Source organism: Protobothrops mucrosquamatus, unplaced genomic scaffold (assembly GCF_001527695.2).
Source record: "Protobothrops mucrosquamatus isolate PMUCROS unplaced genomic scaffold, P.Mucros_1.0 scaffold2972, whole genome shotgun sequence".
Classification (NCBI taxonomy): domain Eukaryota; kingdom Metazoa; phylum Chordata; class Lepidosauria; order Squamata; family Viperidae; genus Protobothrops; species Protobothrops mucrosquamatus.
This window is the reverse complement of record NW_015388993.1, coordinates 179,236-197,466: the sequence shown is the minus strand read 5'-3', so window position 1 is coordinate 197,466 and position 18,231 is coordinate 179,236. Positions and strand designations below refer to the sequence as shown.

The 18,231-nt window shown below is 37.1% G+C and overlaps 1 protein-coding gene across 1 annotated transcript in view; it reads left to right on the top strand.

Annotated features, from left to right (window-relative positions):
* Positions 1–1,949: 1,949 nt before the first annotated feature.
* The window catches only part of LOC107296786 (putative interleukin-17 receptor E-like), a 39,675-nt gene continuing 23,393 nt past the window's right edge, over positions 1,950–18,231 (top strand). The window contains exons 1-7 of the mRNA XM_015826138.1: positions 1,950–1,970; positions 5,936–6,085; positions 7,267–7,376; positions 10,892–11,000; positions 13,683–13,727; positions 15,783–15,919; positions 18,059–18,130. Coding sequence (XP_015681624.1) covers positions 6,001–6,085; positions 7,267–7,376; positions 10,892–11,000; positions 13,683–13,727; positions 15,783–15,919; positions 18,059–18,130 — 558 coding nt within the window. The 5' untranslated portion in view covers positions 1,950–1,970; positions 5,936–6,000. The remainder of the gene's footprint in view (positions 1,971–5,935; positions 6,086–7,266; positions 7,377–10,891; positions 11,001–13,682; positions 13,728–15,782; positions 15,920–18,058; positions 18,131–18,231) is intronic.

Sequence of the window (18,231 nt, the reverse complement as noted above, 5' to 3'; positions counted from 1 at the left end):
AGGGAGGGGTGCAAAGTTCCTCCCAATTCACCTTCGCTGCAGACAACTTGCATGTGCAAAGTTTGCCGCCCGGGTGTTTTGGCGTGCTCAGCAGCAATTCCTATTGGCTTTCGAAAGCCAATAGGGGGAGTAGCACAGCTCATGCAAAAGTTGAAAAAAACCCATCAAAAAAGGTGCCGGAACGCCGTCCTGAGCATTCTATGAGAAAAAAAAAGCCCTGCAGATTAGTCTTCAAATATCGAAAAGGAGGTCATGTAGGAGGGAGGACAGAACTTACAAAAGGAGGACTGTCCTCCGGTTGGTCACCTTACTTTAACAGAGGGATAGAATCAAGATCACATGAAGTGTTAGTACTGCTTTATAAGGCCTTAGTAAGACCATACTTGGTATACTGTATCATGTTTTGGCCGCCACAACATAAAAAAGATGTTGAGACTTTGGACAGAGTGCAGAGAAAAACAACAAAGATGATTAGGAGGCTAAGGCTCAAAATATATGAAGAATTGTTGCAGGAATCAAGTATGTCTAGTCTAGTGAAAAGAAGAACTACAGGTGATGTGATAGCAAATATGTTCCAATATTTGAGTAGCTGCACAAAAAAAGAGGGGGCCAACCTATTTTCCAAAGCACAAGAGGGCAGGATAAAAAGCAATGGATGGAAACTAATCAAGGAGAGAAGTAACCTAGAACTTTTCTGGCAGTGAGAACAATTAATCAGTGGAACAGGTTGCTTTCAGAAGTTGTGGGTGCTTCATCACTGAAGTTTTTAAAGAAGAGATTGGACAGCCATTTTTCTGAAATGGTATAGGTCTCCTGCTTGTGCAGGTGATTGGACTAGAAGACCTCCAAGATCCAACTCTGTTATTCTGAACTTTTTTTCAGTATCATTGTAATTTTGAAAGAGCGCTACATGAATGATTGTAAGTCAAGGACTATCTGCAATGTATGTGGGAACAGGGTAAAAAAATATGGTGATGGATCACAAATGATCACAAACAGTCTGCAGGTAATACCTTATCAGGTAAAATTATGGATTCAATGCAGTTCGTGCGCCATGCCAGAACAGTAGCTCTATCTGAAATAATCTGACAGGATAGCATTCTGCTCCCAGGTCAGCAGAGTATGCATAATTTCTCATACTGTGGTAAACAGTCTAAACTCTTGGTGAAGGACCTTTGTGTTGAGGTAGGGTTTACTTTACAAATGGTGACTTAACATTACATAATGTAAAATGGATATTACAGATTTTAAGCTCATGTTTATTCCTAGAATTGTAGAGTTAAAGAGAATGTGGAGATCATTTACTCCAGAAGTTTCAGGTAGAATTTGCAGTACATGATTTGCTTTTACAACCAAAATAGGTAATTGCCTAGTTTTGATATCAATAGCTTCAATGAAGAAGGGTCCATTATTTCCCAGGTATAGCCCTTCTACAGTTTATTAGGAACCTTTCCCAAGACTTAACTGAAATTCTTGTATTTTTTACCACTTCATTTGGGTCTTTCTGGATAGAGTAACATAGAGCAGTTGTAATTAATTTCTGTGTGAAAATTCTTCATATATTTTAAGAAAGTGATTACATCTTCCTTTAATTTTCTTTTATCTAGACCAGGGGTAGTCAACCTTGGCTCTTTTATGACTCGTGGACTTCAACTGCCAGAATTCCTGAGCCAGCCATGCTGGCTCAGGAATTCTGGGAGTTGAAGTCCACGAGTCATAAAAGAGCCAAGGTTGACTACCCCTGATCTAGGCAATTTCTTTAACATTTCTAACCAGGATTGAAATTGTATGTGCTATTATGTTTTGGATTCCAGTCACATAATTCAAGTGACCTCTAAGAACTAACATATATTTTTGTATGAACAGTATATGTATTATTTGTCTTATTTTATTCCTTAGATATATTATTTAAATTAATATATCTTATTTTTCTCCTCCATAGGGATTTCATTGCAAACATCAATTTTCTAGTAAGTATTATATTTTCATTCCTATTATATTACATTCATTCTTAAGATCAGGAAAACAAAACTTTTGAATGACCAATCAGACTGAAAGCTTATTATTTTTTTTAAAAAAAATGCCTTCCTATTTGAAGACCTTCCCATTCATCCTCAAATGTCTTGGGTCATGTCAGAATGTAAGCTTTTTTGTGGATGACCTAAAATAGTACATTTATGTTTAACAAGAATTATTTAAAAAACAAGGTTTGATTCTCAGAATACAAAATGTATTATCACTCATCCATGAAAACTAAACAAAAAAGCTTGTACACAAATATTTTGATTTTACCACCCATTGTCCCTGAAAGAAAATATCAGCACTACACAAGTACTGCAAATGAACAATCCTGGGCATACTCATTTGTCATATATCAATGGTGGATTTTTCCACACCAAATTTTCTGGATGTAAATTGTTGTATAAATAGCTACCAAAATCTTTAAACAGAGTTTTTGAATGGGTGAAAGTTGCACATTAGCAGTGTAGAATAGTTACTGAAGTGTACATTGCATCAGTAGTTCAGTTATCAGATGTTATTGTATGTTCCAAATCCATTTGTCTGTAACTCTTGTTATAGGCTAAATATTCAATTTGGTTGCATTCTACAATGATTTGTCCCACCCTTCTCCTGAAGAGTGTGATGTGATAAGCTTTTGATTATATGTGTTTGTGTGTATGTGTGTGTCTTCAATAGCTATCATCACTTAAAATCACTTTAACATTTTTTATTTTTTATTTTTTGTTCATTTTATCCTACCTTTATTATTTTTATAAATAACTCAATATGACAAATATATGTAATACTCCCTCCTCCTATTTTCCCCACAACAACAACCCTATGAGGTAGGTTGGGCTAACTGGTTCAAAATTACCCAGCTGAGTTTCATGCCCAAGGCAGGAGTGGAACTCAGGGTCTCCCAGTTTCTAGCCTGGTGCCTTAACCACTAGACCAAAGTAGTCTGTTTACTGGTCTACCCACAGTAGATTTGGTATTCTGTACTCAAGAAGGTGGATATAATTTTCTTTTTCTTCATCTGTTGTGGCCATGGTGTACTAGGTATATAATTCAAGCACAGTATATTTATGTATTTGTGTATTTATTTATTTAACTTATATGCCACCCATCTCTGCTGGAGGTGACTCTAGATGGCTTACAATCAATAAAAGTCCCTAAAAATATTAAAACATCAGAACAATAAAGATATGGGGAATCAAGTGAATAAAGAGGCCAACATAAAAAGATTGTAGAAATGATCAAATCTTGTGAAAGATTGTTCACAACCTGGTCTCTCTGTGTTTTTATTAGAGTAAGTTGTTGTATTTCAGCTTTTATTGTACCCTTCACTCTTATTTTCAGAAGTTTATTATCTCTCTGCTCATGGCCCCTTGAAAATGCACTCTTACAGTCCTTGAGTCAGCAGAAAAGTACTCTGGCACAGGCTTCTCTCCCTCAGTTGCTAAGTCATTTTCTGTCTCCGTGATGAGGCCACCCAGTGGTGCCGTCTACACATATTTGATATTGAAAGGGATTGATGGATTCCCTGGTTTCATTTCCTCCTCAATGGGCATTGCTTGCTGATGTCCACCCATCACTCTTTCTACTATGAGGTGGGACTGGGGCTGGGATTAGGAGGACAGAAAGATTTTATCAGAAGGCTAGTACTGAGCTATGAAATGAAAAGGGGTCCCAACCTACTACTTGACAAGATAGAAAAATGTGGGATAGACAGCATCACCACCAGATGGATCCGTAGCTGGCTGACTGGCCGTACTCAGCGTGTGGTCCTCAATGGAACCGCATCTACATGGAGGGAAGTATGTAGTGGGGTGCCCCAGGCTCTGTTCTGGGCCCAGTTCTGGGCACTATCTAACAAAATGAAATTCAATGGTGAAAAAAGCAAGGTTCTACATTTAGGCAAGAAAAACCAAATGCACAGGTATAGTATAGGGGGTACCTTGCTCAATAGCAGTAACTGTGAGAGGGACCTCGGAGTCCTAGTGGACAATCATTTAAATATGAGCCAGCAGTGTGCTGCAGCTGCCAAAAAGGCCGACACAGTGCTAGGCTGCATTAACAGAGGGATAGAATCAAGATCACGTGAAGTGTTAATACCACTTTACAATGCCTTGGTAAGGCCACACTTGGAATACTGCATCCAGTTTTGGTCACCACGATGTAAAAAAGATGTTGAGACTCTAGAAAGAGTACAGAGAAAAGCAACAAAGATGATTAGGGGACTGGAGGCTAAAACATGTAAGGCACGGTTGCTGGAATTGGGTATGTCTAGTTTAACCAAGAGAAGGACGAGGGGGGACATGATAGCAGTGTTCCAATATCTTAGGGGCTGCCACAAAGAAGAGGGAGTCAGGCTATTCTCCAAGGCACCTGAAGCAAGAAGCAACGGTGGAAACTAACCAAAGAGAGAAGCAACCTAGAACTAAGGAGAAACTTCCTGACAGTGAGAACAATTAACCAGTGGAACAACCTGCCTCCAGAAGCAGTGAATGCGCCAACACTGGAAGTTTTTAAGAAGAGACTGGACAGCCATTTGTCCAAAATGGTATAGGGTTTCCTGCCTGAGCAGGGGGTTGGACTAGATGACCTCCGAGGTCCCTTCCAACTTTATCATTATTATTATTATTATTATTATTATTATTATTATTATTATTATTATTACTTTATGGCTAATAATGTCTATTATTCTAGTCATGATAGCTAAAGGGACCCCCCCCCCGGCAGATGCTGGAAACGAACAGATTGTATCTTTCTTCCAAATCTAATGTTAATGCAGCAACACTCAACAATATTGGAAATTAATTCTTTGCAGAATGGAAGGAAATTTGAAAGTTGTAATTCCATTTCAACTTACAATATTTCTATTTAACTTCACTAAAGCACACATTTCTTCAAATTGTACTGACATAGCATTATTTAAGATAATAGCTGCAATAATTTTATCTGCTTTTATTGGAAAAGACCCTTCTTTTCCTCTATGGAAGAATGGTTAATTAAACTGTGGGAATATGCTTTGATGTCTAGAATAATCTTCTGTACAGTTCAATCATATTTGGAAATTATTTTTGGACTATAATTCTATACATAGAATGGTAGCACAACCCTAATTTGTTGTTCTAGTTATTCATTTTTGGGGGGATGGGAAGGAGGGGAAGCATTTAACCAATGGGTCTTTTATTTCCAAGTCAATTTTATAACTTAAGAGTACATTCATTAAACAATTAAGAGTCAGATTGGTGTAATGATTAAAGGCACCAGGCTAGAAACCAAGAGGCCATGTGTTCTATTCCTCCCATAGGAATGAAGCCATCCTGATAACTCTAGGCTAGTCTCTCTCTCTCTCTCTCTCTTTCTCTCTCTCTCTTAGAAGGTAATGATAAACTGCTTCTGAAAATGTAACCAATAAAACTTGTCCAGGCAACTGCCAGGAGTCAAGAATGATTTGAACTAATATAAACACATGTATTGCATGGGAGTAGATCTTCTCCCTGGCAACCATTTTGCCTGTGGGTGATGCGTGCACTCGTCATTTTTCTCAGTACTGTCATATTTGGTCAAAACCTAAATTGGCCCAAGACATTATGGCCAATAAACTTATAGTTCCTTCCTCTGAGGGAAGACTCTTGATTGATCCAAAATCCTCCTTTGTGTTAAAATACCATATGTACAACTAGCCCCTTGAGTTGGAATTGGCTGTACAGGGGAAATCTTTACCATGTTTTTTTAGAAGATGTGACTGAAGTATATGTCTATAGTGCATTGTTTGACTAGTGAATGTCTCTCCTAGCCTATCTATTAGTGTATGAGGGATGATCATATGGACATCTGCTGAGTTTTTCTTCAGTGATTTAAGTTATTGTTTAGCTATTTCAAGTTTGTTTTTGCACAGAGCCACATATATTTGTTACTTTTACAGCGGAGGTTGTGAGCAGTTTCTGCCGTCCTGCACCTGCTTCCCTTTCTCCAGTCAATTTTAAAAACATGAAGCTTGGGACCACAATGAAGTGTGAAGATCACAGGCATTGCTCTCTCCACTTAAGTGTCAAGGCAAACCTGCAACTTAATGGTAAATCAGAAGATTTTATAGGGAATGTGGATAATAAGTGAGAGCTCTTGTTCAGTAGAAGAGCATGTGCAAAAAATCCCAGCTTTATTTCCAGTTGTCTAGAGAGATTTAGGAAGAACTAATGTGCAAATTCCTGAAGAATTATTCCATATGAGAGAAGGGGAAACCCAGGGCATTCTTTGGGTCCTGAGATAATCCTGTCAGATAGGGCTTCCTTCACAATATTGGTAAAAAGGGTAAAGAGTGCATATTTGTTTTGGTACACACAAGTTTGTACACACATTTGCTTGTACACACAAGCTGGTCTTGGTGTAAAATATTCTCTTGGTCTCTCTCTCTCTCTCTCTCTCTCTAGTGCCAATAGGTTGCATCATAATTAATACTACCAAATTTGAACTGCAAGAATATGGATGATCACTAGAGAGCAGCAAAGGGATGGGGATTGTTATAACATTTGCTGCCATCTTGTGGTCACATCAGTATATACTGAGGCAATTTAAAACAATATAAAGTTCAACAGTGTGGGTTTCAGTTTAGTACAATGGGAGAATATTCCTTGGGTTCTTAAGATGCCTCCAAGTGCCATTAAGAAACTACAATTTAAAATTGAATGAATGCAACTGGAAAGAAATCAAGAAAGCTACTGCATCAAAGAAAACAATAGGAGTTGTTTTTGTGCAGCAAACAAAATAGTGTAAATCAATATTCCCAGTTGCATGGTTCCATATAGGAATCTATGAAAAATTTTTTCTCTAACAGAAATTTTAGTGGAGATGAAGGAGATATGAAAGTAGGACAGTCATCTGTCTAATCAGCATTGACCTTAATGGATTTGATCAAGCTGGATTGGCATTTACAGGGGTTGGCTACTAATACACTTTAGCTCCATGAAAGTAGAATTAAAAAGCGGACCTATTTCTGTTTTCTCCTACATTTTATTTGGTAGAACTTTGATTGAGGAGCATTTCAACTTTCAAAAGTGAGGTGTTCATCTTTGATTAGCCTACAGGTTCTAAAATTTATGCTATTTGATTCAGAGGGCTTTTTATTTCTATGGTTCATTTATAAAGGTTTTTTTTCCCTTTTTCACAATATTCTATTGGAAGTGAGTAATAATTCCTTCCCCTCAAAGTTCATTTCTTTGAATTCTGAATTTGCATTCATTTCTACACTATTTTCAGAAAATAGTTATGGTGTTCGAATTTGTTATTTCCTGATGGTTACTCAAAAATCCAGGTGTGTGAATGTGAAGATTTCCAGGGGGGAAAATGCCCATCCTGAGGGAAATAAGGTAAAAGATTTCAGTTGTTTCTGTTATTTTATTAGAGCTAAATTTAAATAGTCTAGGAAGAAGGTGATATGGTGTGCCTCAATATAAGGTCTGGAAGTGATTTTTTTCTTTTAAGCTGATAGGGCAAAATTGTATGTTCAGAGGTAAAGACGGTGTTCCCATTTTCTCATTTTATAAAGCTATGAAGTTATTTACAGAACAGAATGGGATAGAGTCAGCCTTCTGGTAGGTAGTTCAAACAAAAAATACCAGCCATGAGTATTCAAACTATCTTTAGTTGAAGGTTACACTAACAAAATCTTGCAAGTTTATAAGTTTCTGTCTTTTACTTTTACTCTCCCAAATACTAACGAGAGTTCCTTCTGATATGCTTTGTCTACCCTGACACTTCCTCAGATTTCTCTTATTTGACTGTTGGCTAAGCTGTGACTCTTCCTTCTGTCTTCCAAGGTCATTCCCACAGACCATTACAAATAGGAAGGTTTGTGGATCTTCCCTTGCAGACCATCTCCTTATATTTTTTTCGTCAGCTATCACTGAGATTGCAGAAAAATCAAGATGTACTGTATTTATTTATTTAATAAATTGATATGGCAGCTCATTTCACTGAATGTGATTTAGGGCAGCATACCAACACTTAAAACAATGCTATAGCTATTTTTAAAAGCTTAAATGATAAATAAAAGCAGGATTGGTGGAGAACATGCACCCAAGCACAATATAATAATTATGCAGTTTTCCATGGGATCCCCAAGGCAGCTGGAAAAGTTACATTTTCAGGGTTTTCTGAAAGATTAACAGAGATGGGCTAACATCACCTTCAGGCAGGGGGATGATGTTCTAGAAGGCAGGAGCATGCTGTTTGGGTCCATCGGATGAAAGCAGATGGGACCAGCAACCCAACCCTGATGGATCTGATGGGATGGGTAGACGTGATCGGGAAAAGGTGGTCCCTTAAATAGCCTGGCCCCATGCCATGTAGGACTTTAAATGTGAAATCCAGCACCTTGAATTGCATTCAAAAGCAAGGAGGCAGCCAGTTCAGCTCACAGGATACATATACAGCTATCCATGCAGCTGTATTCCACACCAGTTGAAACTGTCAGATACTCTTGAAGGGAAGCCCCATGCAAAGGGCATTATAGTAATCTACTCTGGAAGCAACCAGAGCATGGGTGACTGGGAGTAGAGCCTTGCAATTCAGTAAAGGGTGCAACTGATACACAATATGAAGCTGTGCAAAACCCCTCCTAATCACCACCACCACTTGCTCTTCAAGCAAGAGTTGTGATATGAATCTAGAAAAAATCCAGACCATATATTGGATAGTGCTACCTCATCTAATACCAAAGATGGGAAAATATCAGATCCAGAAGGCCCAAAAACCCAGTCTTGCCAGGGTTCACTTGAAGTTTATCATTCTCCATTCAGATCTCCCACAGCCTCCAGGCACTGGGATAAGATATCAACACCATTGTTTAATTCACCAGGGGCAAAGATAAAAGCTTTTATTAGCTTTGCAGGAAAGGAGATAGTTAACCACTTGCTGGTTCAGCCCTGCAAACATCCCATGCCACCAATGCTACAGACTGGAAAGGATGAATGGATAGTGCTGAGGGTAACTGGATAATGATGGCTATGAAGATTGGCCCTCATGGGGCCCATGAGAAGAGTCAAGAGGGAAAAATGTCAACTGTACTGTGACAGCATTATGCCAGTGACTCATATCATTGTATAATGGGATCATGACATGTGTGTAACATTATTTTGCGATCATCATAGCTTCCAATCTCCAATGTTGGCTCTGGAAGTTATTTTTAGATTAGAAGATATCTATCCATCCTACTCAGTTCTGACATTTTAGTTTATTATTCACTGTATTATATCAGCCAAATGGTTGCCTGGCCAAAGTGAGAATGAAGATATTTAAACTATTTAAAACAGGATGCCCAACATTAGTACAAAAGGAACAAGAATTGGTTCAAATTGGTTTCCACATTCACTGACTGATTACTGTCTGGCTCAGAGAGGATTGTCTGCATGTGCTAAGAAAATTAGTATGATGACTATGTGTGGGCTAAGAATATTGCATGCCACTGCTCTCATATGGATTTATTTAAAAGAACATCCCTAAAGACATAAATCAAACCATTATTCCCCAGAAACTTAATTACATCCAACACTGCTCACTTCATATTTTAACAGAAAATATTGTGTACCTCTTTCTTGTTTCAAAAGGACAGCTAATTTAATCTGTCAGTTTCTGAAATCTATATTTTTACAGACTTTTTTTGGAAAAGGCAATAAATATATATATATTTTATGGCTAGGACATATTACTGCAGAAAGGGATTTTCCAGAAAAGCTTATACCTCATGAAAATACTTTCATATTGATTCATGGGTAAAGGTTTGAATATTTCCGCAAACAAGTTAGATACTATTGGTATATACATCTATATCCATATGCTCATCTTGGCCTAGTTGAATTGCTTGGATATGGCATTTGATTCATGAGGGAATAAGAAATGCAAACCCAGATCTAAGGCCAACAGTGTTTACTTATGGCTAGCTTCCTGCAAAGAAAGCTAAATCAGAGCCAATGTTGCAAAGCAATATAATCTTTTAAATGTTTTACTTTGAATTAAATCCTCTTCTATTCTTTATGGCTTGTTTGTGGGTTCATAGATGGGAGTTCCATTTTAAGTTATAGAAGTTATAAAGATATGTCTTTTTATGTTTGTTTTTGTTTTTTGTCTTTTTTGGATTTTTGGGAGTTTTGTATCTTAACTTTCTTTTGAATAAAATAAAAGGGAATGAAAAAAGGATATGCTTTCATATATCAATATTTCTATATTAGAAGCAGTACTATTTTATCATAATCCAAATCTGTGAGTTTAATATAAAACACAACCAGGGTTTAAGATCATGAGCCCAATCATGTTTGCTTTAATGAAGGGGTTAGAATTGGTTCCTGGATCTTCAGTGGATGGGCAAGTTCTAACAGGAGGGCAGAACTCCTACAATCTCAAGTAGATTGCTGGATAGTCCTGACTGTGAAAACTCTGATTTATGGGTTAAATTTGGAATGTTATCAATGTATTTCTTGAAACAGGATAGTCTTTGGAAACTGAGAACATAATTAAGTGAAATCTAGGAAATTAATAAATACAGAATAACAGAGTCAAAAAGGTCCTTGGAAATATTTTAGTCTAAACCCCTGCTCAGGCAGGAAACCCTATACATTTCAGACAAATGGTTGTCCAATCTCTTCTTTAAAACCTCCAGTGACAGAGCATCCACAACTTTTGGAGGCTAACCGTTCCACTGGTTAATTGTTCTCACTGTCAGGACATTTTAGTTCTATCTGCCAGAATTATTCAGGGTGAGAAAATAAAATAAAAATGAAACATAACATTAATACATTTGAAAAATAATTTTAGTGGAATGCATGTTTCCTTGTGCTCCCATTTTGTGAAGTAGTGTCTAAACTGAAGATTCTTTTGATGCAAACAGGTGAAAATACAATTTAATTGCTTTGAAGTCAGTGTGGGACAACATCTTTACGTAACCATGACAACAATTCCAAATTATTGTGGAGTTAAACAAGAATATTATGTTGAAGGTAGGAAACATTAAAAAATGTTGATATTTTGCATGTACATGCATGCAGGTGTATGCACTTGCATGTTTATGCTAATGCTAATACTAAAATGAAGATGATGCTGACACAAATATCAGTACAGGTGTCCCTGATTTACAACCATTTGTTTAGCAACTGTTTGAAGTTACAACAACACTGAAAGAAGTAATTGATAGTTGGTACTCACACTTACAAATGTTGCAGCATCTCCACAATCAAATGGAGCTGTGCATGCATTTGCCTGCCACATGTGTGGAACCATCTCCTCTCCCACCCCCCACCCCCACCCCCGCTAGTCCACAAAACTGAAAAGGTTGGGGAACTTTGCTTTAGACCATGTCTTAAGATCAGGATATTGAATTAAATGGCTGTTACTTAAGTGTAACAAGAGTACTTTGTGATCTAAAAGTTGGTGTTGTATCAGAAATCCCCTAGGCACATGAAGAACAACTTATAGTTTACCAGCAAAAATCCAGTTACCTCCATATTCAATTTAGGGTTTCATGTCAGTACAATAAGAAGAAAAAAAAATCAAACTTTAGTCAAGCAGATATCTACTTTTAAATTTTAGGATGTCCATTTTATTTTTATATTACTAGTAACAGAGCAAATTATCTTGTGCTTAAGTAATATTAACTACTACTTGTTATCTTAAAACTGTGGTATAGGAGCTCAAACATTTATTCCTGTGACTATATAACATTCCTTTGATGAAAATAAAAATAAATTGATATCATTTTCACTATAGGTTTTCAGCTTATTTGGATATATAACATTGCTTTTTGAAATAGCTGTTAAAGGAAGGCTGTGAAAAGCTGTGGTGGGACGTTTTGCTTCTGTGAAGGTTTATGCAAGGTTCCAGAAGCTATTTCACAATGCAACATGTCCTCAATACCCCTGCAACCAGCTTTTAATGTCAAACTAGCCACTTTCCTTTGCTTCACCTGGGCTTTGAGGCCTCCTCTAGCAGTTCTAATTGCTGAAAGAGACTTGCTAACACACTGCTTCTGGAACTGCTGGATGTGGCAACTTGCACATCTGTATTTTCTCATTCTGCAGTCTAGTTTTTTCACTGAAGTGAAGTCAAGCCAATAATGGGGGAAAGAGACTTTTTTTCACTAAGAAATTTAGATGCAGTTTGCCTTGTTGGAATCTGTTCCTATAGTTAGGAAGCACAAATCTGACTGGTTGTGGAGAAGATATACTTGATTTTGTCCTCCACCTATCATTGTCCTTTGAGAACTTCTAGAGTACAGGAGAAATGCCTGGAGATTGAAGAGCTAACAATCTTTGAAAAAGGGAGAAAAGTGGACCCAGAAAACTATAGACCAATCAACTTGACATCAACACTTAGGAAAATCCTAGAACAGTGATTCTCAACCTTGCCAACTTTAAGATGTGTGGACTTCAACTCTCAGAATTCATAGCTGGATGAAGAATTCTGGGAGTTGAAATCCATGCATCTTAAAATTACCAAGATTGAGAAACACTGTCCTAGAAAAGAATCATGTTATGGCCCTGCTGGACATATTTCTGATGAGGAGGATAGAGAGGAAGTAGAATCAGGTTCATCTATGGAGAATAGACTTAGATGATGCCAATAGTGATGAGACCAATGAGTCCATTCTGGTTGAAGCAGACCTATTAAGCCCCCAGGCCTCCTTAACTGCACCAACTGACAGTTCAACCCAAAGTCATATAGGCAGAGGTACATGATAACGATTCTACAACAGAGAGCAGCACTCTGTAGATCTGAAAGTTCTGCCAAGAAGCCAACATAAGAGTCAATCCCTGAGGAGTAAATTGCCCTAGCTGTGTATTGAAGAAACTCAGCACGGCTGGTTTATTAGCTTCATTCCTGAAAACAGAATAACTTAGTGATGGCGAACCTTTTAGACACTGAGTGACCAAAAACTATCCCACCCCACCACCCACCCCCACTCTACCCCACCCACCCTTCCTTTCATTATTCCTTTCTTCCTTTCCTCTCTCCCTCCAGGAAATCTCACATCATTAGGTTCACAAAGCACAGTTCTCCAAAATCAAAGCAATGACATGTCTTAGCATAATGTGTCAATCTAGTCTCTCTCTCTCTCTCTCTCTCTCTCTCTCTCTCTCTCTCTCTCTCTCTCTCTCTCTCTCTCTCTCTCTCTCTCTCTCTCTCTCTCTCTCTCTCTCTCTGTTGTGTTCTTTGTATTCCCCCCCCCTTAATCCCCTATGCATATCCTGATCACCCATTAAGGGTGATTGCCCTTCACCATTGATCGCCCATTAAGGGTGATTGCCCTTCACCATTGATCGCCCATTAAGGGTGATTGCCCTTCTCCATCTGCATACAGTTTCATGCCCGTTGCTGGTTGGCTAACTAGCAACAGNTCTCTCTCTCTCTCTCTCTCTCTCTCTCTCTCTCTCTCTCTCTCTCTCTCTCTCTCTCTCTCTCTCTCTCTCTCTCTCACACACACACACACACACACACACACACACAGACTTAGAAGCAGATTGTCACTCCAATTAAATCCCTTATATATATCATAACTGAATCAATTTAATATTTGTAATCTGTATACTATTAAGGAATTTCTACTAACCATCCCTCATGAAAATAAAACAGCAGATGTCTTAAGAAATAAACAAGTTGAAAATCTGGTTTTTTTTATTTTGCAGACTGCAGAAACAACGATGTGGGGAAAAATATTCCAGATTGTTTTGGTAAGTTGAGGTCTCCGAGGTCTAAAACAGTAGCATACAGTATTTAGTAGTCTATTAAATATTTCAACAAGGACACATGGGTATTATCTATCAAATTCAGCTTGACTCTTGAAAACCAGTTCTTCAATTCTTCTTTTTCTTCTGAAGCTGGCCATCTGGAGTTGAATCAAGGGGTCCAGAAATAGGACACAATGAGGACTGAAATGCAGGAGTAGCACAACTTACTAAGAAAATCAGGGTTCCAAAGAGAAAAACTGTGCATCAAGGTTGGGTCCGATTTCTCTAAAAATAATGAAAAAGAGAGATTTTTCTAGCACAAGCCCTCTCATCTCATTTCTCCAGCAGAAATTCTCCCTGAGTTGACGAATTCCAGGGGTAATTTGTTTTCCAGAGGTTCTACTTTCCAGATAGTCCTGCCATCATTGAATGAGAGTCTTGTTTCCACAACTAGCTATTCTAGCATCCGCATTCCCCATTTTTAAGATTCAAAGGAAAGAATTATAGACCAATTGTTGCCTATTTTAGATAACATCTGGCTAAAAGGTGTTGTTCAAATTCCATTAATCAATGGTTTACTACAGTATGTGCTAACTTAGAAGTGAATTACTAAATTAGAACCTGTGATAACTAAATGCAAAAAGTGGAAAGGGCAGAGAAGAGCAACAAAAATGATGAGGGGGTTGGAATTGGATATGTCTAGTCTAATGAAAAGAATGACTAGGGGTGACGTGATAGCACTGTTCTAATATTTGAGGAGCTCCTACAAAGATGGGGGAATCAAACTATTTTCCAAAGCACCAAAAGGCAAGATAATAAATAATGATTAGAAACTAACCAAGGAGAGAAGCAACCTAAAACTAAAGAGAGATTTCCTAATGGTGAAAGCAATCAACCAATGGAATAGCTTGCCTTTAGAAATTGTGGGTGCTCCATCACTGGAGGCTTTCAAAAAGAGACTGGATAACCATTTGTCTGAAATAATATAGGGTTTCCTGCTCAAGCAGGGGTTTGGACTGGAAGATCTCTGATGTCCCTTCCAGCTCTATTATTCTATGTTCTAAATAAGAGCTGAAGGTAACGATTATAATGCTTATATATGTGTTACAAATGCACAGAATCTGTTGGTATCTGTTTATAGTTTCCTTCTAACCAGTAACTGGAGAACAATGGAACAATCTGGCAAGCTTGAACATGGAAGTCCTAGACAGGCTAGTGGGTTTTTTGAGTTGAACTTTGTTGTACTTTTCACCCTACATTTAGCTGATTTCCAAATCTGATGTGTGTTTTCTTTTATCAGATGGGGAAACAGAGCAATGGCTGAATACCTGGTAGTTCAAAAAGACAGTTCCACTTGAGACTAGATAGTTTTGCAGCTTCCTTATAAAAAATAAATGTGATTAAAAGCCTGTGTGTAATAATTGGAGAACCAGTTTGATGTAGTGGTTAAAGGCGTCAGGCTAGAAAGCCCAGTAACTGAGAGTTCTAGTCCCACCTTAGGTGGTTGAACTTGAGCTAGTGTCTCTCAGCTCTAAGAAGAAAAAGGCAATGGTGAACCACTTCTGCCAAGAAAAACTGCAGAGACTTGTTCTGGCAATTGCCAGGAGTAACACTGACTTGAAGGCATGTGCACACTCACACTCAAAATATACTCTCTTTCACATACACAAAATAAATATTACAAAATGCGTATGATTTTTAGTACTTTACTTAATTTGACCACTAAGGGACTTACTTCCAACTGGACATACTACGATTGCTGTTAAAGCCATTTTTTATCTACAGTCTCAGAGACATTTCATTTTAGGATTCTTTAAGAATTGACAGTTGGTATTACAATTTTATTTATATTTACTCCAGATAAATTTATATAAGATTGTACACTAACATTTAATAATTATTGAAATCAAATTTCCTACACAAATAACACTAACATTCCAAATAAAATTTAAAGTCTTCAATTATCTTGTCCTGTATTGACACACTATAATTTTTGGCTATAGAAAATACAAATATAAAACAGTACAATTACAGTTTTTTCTTTGTTGTAAATTTCAGTGAGCAAAATGGCTTATAATGTGGACAGAACAAGAAAAACCATTTCAGTGAATATTTCAGATGTCCAAAACATAGACTGTTATGTCCGTTTATGTCATCAAAGATTTGTATGTGAAGATGTGGGGCCTGTCACTTTGGTAAGTACTTCAGAGAAGCTGAAAATGTTTTATGAAATTAATTCAGCTAGCAAAACAATATAAAATTTCTTACTTACTGAAGGCATTTAAAGGGTAACATAATTCCATGAGAATTCCAAGAATAATAGAAATGTGCTTTTTAAAAATATTATTTCCCCCCTTTTTCTAAAATCTGCACCTTTCTTTCTTCCATCTTTTTTTCTTGCTTTTTTCTTCTCCCATTCCCTCTAGTATTTGAAGACATCTAATTGTCAGAAGTTAAATGAATAGAAATTCTAAGGATTTCTAAATGCAAATAATAAGATTTTGACTTGTTGCCCTATAAAGAGAATACCAGTTTATGAAAGCTGGTGGAAAAATATATGGGATAGGATATAATAAGAACTGTTGGGAATTGAGCAAATTTGATAAATAAATTAGGTATAAGGAAAAAGAAAACAAGGATACATATGCATAATTCCTAATATGATTTGGATCTTGTTGCTATGTTGGAAATCATCTTTGCTAAGTATTATGAATAAGAAAAATATCTATAAGAAGCTGTATTCAGTTCTGTGTAACCAGTGGTTAATGACTAAAGCCTATTGTGGAAATAGAATATTTTGCTTGACAAAAAGTCAGAATAATAAATGACAAGAAAACAGGTGCATACAGTTATTCATGATACTGGGATATTATAGAGGGAAACGTGTCTGCCTTTTGGAATATCAGAATGGAATCATGAATAAAACTTAACACGGGGATACAGGACAAATGAAAGAAAGTATTTCCTCACTTAACCCATAGTCAAATTATACAATTTTGTAGCTACCAATATATACTGGTGGCTGCCATGTTGGGCACCTTTAAAGAGGCTTAGATTAGTTCATAATAGGTAAGCCCATTTGTAGCTATTAGTTATGAGAGCTATGGGTTAAGGTCAATATTAGAGAATTAATTCTAGTTTCATTCTTCCTTTCAATTGTCCAGACAACAAGATAGCTACTAAGAAATGTTGCTTGGTGCTGGAAATATAAATAGGATGGAAGACTGGGCTGGAATAAGATATATGACAATGGACATCTGATCTTCTCAGGGTGTTAACCTTATCTACTTAATCTGTAATAAGTAAAGAGGGGAATATAGAATACTAGACATCTTGACCAGCAAAAATGTTAGTGAATAACCAATGCAACACACACAGAAGGAAAACAACCACAACACACCTAACTGATCTTTTCCCTTACAATGGAAACTCTTCACAAAGTCAGTAGGAGACTCTTTTTCCATTAGTCTCTCTTATATTTCCTTCCTTCCCACTGACTTCATAAGGATTCCTACATAAGTCTTCTTTCCTCAGCCAGATCTTTAACTGAGACATTCACCCTTTCCCTCCTATTCGACAGGGAGCTTATCTTTTTCAGGACTGTGTGCAGTTAGGAACTTCCAACAATTTCTGACCTCTTCCCCCAATAATGTCTTTGTGTCCCGATTATGGATTTCCAGTAGATATTACTATAGTCAGTGATGGATTAGGTACTCCTTGGGGACATCTAGTAGATTTCTTGGCATGTTCTTATGTCAGTAAATATTAGACTGACCCCTGTTAATTTTGGATCATATTATATATCTGCTTTTAATGTTTAAGCTAATGCTTAAAAAAGTTAATGCAAAGACATGTAACTACAATTGTTGGAAAGCAAAGATGGGTAAACCTTTGAAGGTCTGAGCATTTCATTTGGGAGGGAGGCTGAGGGGTGTAATTGAGATTCAAAAATGTAAAATCTATTAATCTTTATAAAAGGACAAAGATTTGTCTCCATCTCTTTTGAGTAGGATGTTATTTTTGGCACAACTGCAAAAGCATTTTCCTTCTTCCCAAGTAATCACCGCAGTCTAAACATATACATACAATTACTTTGAATAAGTCAGAAGACAGCTTTAATTCTACCATGATCCTGGAATAATCCATAAATAAATGCAAAGTTTTGGAATATTAAGCTTAAAGTACTGAAGAAATCATCTTGTGACAGCTTGAAGACCCTGTGTGTGTGGAACAGCAAAATGACTGGATTTTTGTATAGACAGATACATCTTTCTGCAACTTTTCTGTCTATGCAAAAATGTTTGACCTATCACCTTATTATTTTATAATTTCAGATTCAGGGAAAGGATTTGATGAAATCTGTTTCTTTGCAATACACTCAGCTGCTGCCTTGTCTATGTATTGAGGTAAATGTTTCCATGTAGCTTGATGTATGAACTAGCTCAATATACAGGAATTCTTCAAATACCCATTCACAGCTGTCTACAGGATTGGGTCAATATACATA